This window comes from Hypomesus transpacificus, unplaced genomic scaffold (assembly GCF_021917145.1).
Source record: "Hypomesus transpacificus isolate Combined female unplaced genomic scaffold, fHypTra1 scaffold_88, whole genome shotgun sequence".
Lineage (NCBI taxonomy): Eukaryota > Metazoa > Chordata > Actinopteri > Osmeriformes > Osmeridae > Hypomesus > Hypomesus transpacificus.
In genome coordinates, this window is record NW_025814039.1 from 242,871 (window position 1) to 246,837 (window position 3,967).

At 41.5% G+C, this 3,967-nt stretch overlaps 1 protein-coding gene across 1 annotated transcript; it reads left to right on the top strand.

Moving 5' to 3' along the window:
- The first annotated feature begins 1,563 nt into the window (after positions 1–1,563).
- LOC124466256 lies at positions 1,564–2,807 on the top strand. Its single transcript, XM_047018049.1, has 2 exons — positions 1,564–2,568; positions 2,742–2,807. Exons 1-2 carry the CDS (start codon positions 1,719–1,721, stop codon positions 2,783–2,785), a joined length of 894 nt encoding a protein of 297 aa, XP_046874005.1. The 5' UTR covers positions 1,564–1,718; the 3' UTR covers positions 2,786–2,807.
- The last annotated feature ends 1,160 nt before the right edge of the window (positions 2,808–3,967 follow it).

Here is a 3,967-nt window from a genome sequence, read left to right on the forward strand (position 1 = left end):
AAGGCCTTCTTAGAGGGTAACACAGTTCTTGGGGACAAGATCAAAGAAATGAAAGTTAACAATGAGCTGCTCCCCATAAAATATAAGTTTAGAAAGTGAGGGGCCCCACTCATACTGTGCTGCAAAGTTGAAGTTTGAGTGTTTGTTTTTTTACATTTGTATTTGTTCATGATATGCTATGGCAGCAGTGCTTTCATTTAAAATAACATAAAAATGTACAGTGTAATGTGTCATGTTTTTATTAGGGACATTGCCCCCCAAATTTTTTTTCTGAATATACATTTTAAATATTGAAGTTTGTTATAACCTCCGTGTTCATCGTGTTATACTATGGAAACATTGCAACAACAAAAAATAAAAGTTTGTGTTTATTGCATGAAAAATGGAATGAACAGTTGAAAATGATATAGTAAGAGCCTGGTAACACCACCTTCAAACTAAGGGTTGACAAATTGGTATTCGCTTACAAAGAATACGGTAAGAGCCTGGTAACACCATGGAAACAAACACGGCTTCCTTTTACAGTCCAGTTTCAGATTACTTACTGAGTACATAGTCCAAACATGCGCAAGAACATACCCAGTATCCAAGAAGATTTACAATGATAGTAGAGGAAAACTCTTCCCGCGGAGGTAGGTATAACAGCCAAGTAAATGAGGCCATCATCGATAAATGTATCTGAAAAGGTATTTTATTGGAAAGTACGGTCTTATATTCTCATTAGATGTGGACTGTTACCGACATAACGGTAGGCTAGGTAACTGCAGGGTAATAGTAGAGTATTTTGTTCGTAATTATGCTGGAGTTCGGTCATCTTTACCTACTTAGTACCAGTGGTATTTACCCAATAACACATTATAATTTACCATATATATCTCCCGTAATGACCAACTTAGTACCAGCGGTATTTAAATAGTAATATTTAGAAGTTTCAAGGTAAATACTACGTTTTGTCTTCTGTCTTTACCTAATTAAGACCAGTGAAAATTACCCAGTAATAACCAGCACGTTAGTATTTAGTAAATGGGTAAATACTTCGAATTATAGGTATTTACCACCTTGGTACCAATCGGTAATACCCAATAAAACACAAAACATTCCCTTTACTTTCTATGTAAATACTTAGTACTTAAAGGATTGTAAAAGGAAGGGTTTCCGACAAGGCAGGGAAGACGGTTTAAACCAAACATAGAGCGGCAATTCTGGGTGAGACCTGGCTGAACAGCGAGCTGGTGGGACAATTTTAAAACACCAATTAGTATTGCCAGAGGAGTATGTAAACAGGGCACCGTGGCGGGAAGGAGGGGCAGGAGTGGCATAACCATGACAACGATTGTCATGTACCCGTGTTAGTGTGGACGGCAAACCTTTGGAAAACGATATGAAAACGCTAGTGTGGACGGAGATCGTTTGTTTTTTATTGATTGTATATTTTGAGTTTTATTGACATCCATTCTGCAGGTACAATGTATTGTGACAATCAAATTTGATTAGGTTAAAATCAACAAATAATCATGATAATTAATCGTTATATATTGATCAAAATAATCGCGATTATGGGGGCGGAGTTTGACTGGCAATGGAGTAGGACGTGTTTGACTTGAGCTCCCGCCGAACTGCTGCAATTTTAAGTTATTTCGCGCTTTACATTACAAAAACTTTGGTGATTCTGCTCTGAACCTGTTTCTGAACCAAGAAAAGTGTCTATATGTGAGGCAATGGCTGAAAAACTACGCAAATATCAGTACGACGGATCAGTCGATACTAGGCCTAACACTGCCCCGCCACCGAGTTCAACCGTCACCCGATCTCGGGTGACTCCTCCCGCTTCAACCAGCCCAGAGAAGATGGACGCTGTAGCCTTGAAATCCGACATTCTTCGCACGCTTAAGGCGGACATATCGGCGGTGATTAAATCCGAACTGAAAAATGCGCTTGCCGAGGACTCCAATGCCCTCAAAACCGAAATCCAAGCGGTTAAATTGGAAATAATAAACAACACAGCAGCGATCCATTCGGAGATGGACAAAATGAAGGCTACTATCAAGGATGTGGAAGGCGGGCTATCGACGTGGTCGGACGAGGTGACAACTTTGCAGTCTGTGGTCGCTGACTTGAAAACAGAGGTAGCTGGGCTAAAAGGCAAATGCGAAGACATGGAGGGAAGAATGCGGCGGTGCAACATAAGAATTCTGGGAGTAGCTGAGACGGATGGATCAAGCTCTACTGTGTCGGTGTCGAGGCTGCTGAGAGAAATACTACAGCTGGATAAAGATGTGCTTGTGGACCGCTCGCATAGAAGCCTGGGTCCGAGAAGACCAGATGGGAAACCACGCGCCATCGTAGCTAAACTCCACTATTATCAAGACTGTGTCGATGTGCTGAGCCGTGCGCGCTCTCAGGCTCCGCTGAGATTCAACGGGGTCTCGATCGCCATATTTCCAGACTATACTGCAAGCGTCGCCAAGGCCAGGGCTGCGTTCACGGAGGTTCGGAAATTGCTGCACAAACGCGAGGACGTCCGATTCGGCATCTTATTCCCAGCCCGACTACGCATCACACATGACGGTAAAGAAAGAGAATTCACCGATGCAGAAAAAGCGATGGGCTACGTTAAAAAGAACAAAATCTCTACTGAGGCCTGAATGTTATTGAATGACTGAGCTTTATGTAGGCTACGTTATTCCAATTTAAAACCTACCCCAATGGAGCAATACTTATTCGGTTCACATTATCTTCAGCTGCTGTCATGTGGGGTTGGTCATCCTCGGTCATGGGTAAGTGATGCTCTGACTCATTTCAAGGGCAACTTTGTGTGGACAATATTTTCCAAACTTGTGTTGCTGTGAATAATGATCATACCAGGTCTACCTTATTACGCGGAATACTTGGATGTACTGTACAGACTTCCTCCCATCTTATTTCTTGTATAGCCTGTTTTGATAAACAGTAGCCTACAGCCTATTGGTTACCCTTTGTTATGAGCCTGTGATGCCCTGTTACTTTTTATGAGAAGCGTACAATATGCATCTTAAGGTGTAATTGCTTTTGCCATTGTCTTCAGACTAATTTTCTTTTTCTTTATGATTTATTTTTTATTTAAGAGCAGAATTTGATTTAATATCACAATGCGCTATCTGAGTTACTTCCATATAGGGGGGTTCGGCGGGAGCCTGAGCGGTTTGCTCTTTAGTGTCCCATACACAAGCACTAAATGTGTGGATTTGTTTTGAAGGGGTATTGTACTCACCATGTTCTTGTAGGTGTAAAGGAGGGTGGGGGGATGTTACCAGACTTTTTTATTGACCAGACTTACCCTGTCGGGTGTCCGTTTTATATGTCACTGCTGTCATGTTGTGGCTTGTATAGGTTTCAGATGTATGACTTTTCCCCTAAATATGTCTGGCAACTATAGTTCCAGAGGGTTGGATGGCTGCTCAGTCAACTTTGTGAGTTGGAATGTTAAATCACTCAACCACCCAGTGAAACGTAAAAAAGTACTTTCACATTTGAAACAGCTCAATGTTGATATCGCATTCCTTCAGGAGACACATTTACTTACAGTGGATCATTTTCGGCTGAAAGGGAGTTGGGCAGGACAATTTTATCACTCCAATTTCCATTCCAAAGCTAGAGGGGCAGCCATACTTATTAATAGAAACACACTATTTACTATGACTAGTGTAGAGGCTGACCCCTTGGGGCGATATGTTATTGTAGTGGGACAACTTTGCTCTTTACCAGTTATCTTGGCCTGTATATATGCGCCAAACTACAACCCTGGGTTTTTTTCAAACATTTTTTCACGTCTACCAAATATGTTGTCGCACCACCTTATTCTTGGTGGGGACACAAATTGTACACTTTCCCCGGTATTAGATCGTAGTTCATCCAAAAAGGCATCCCTGTCTAAATCAGCACGTTCAATTAAAGTATTTCTTAAATCATATGACGTTGCTGACGTGTG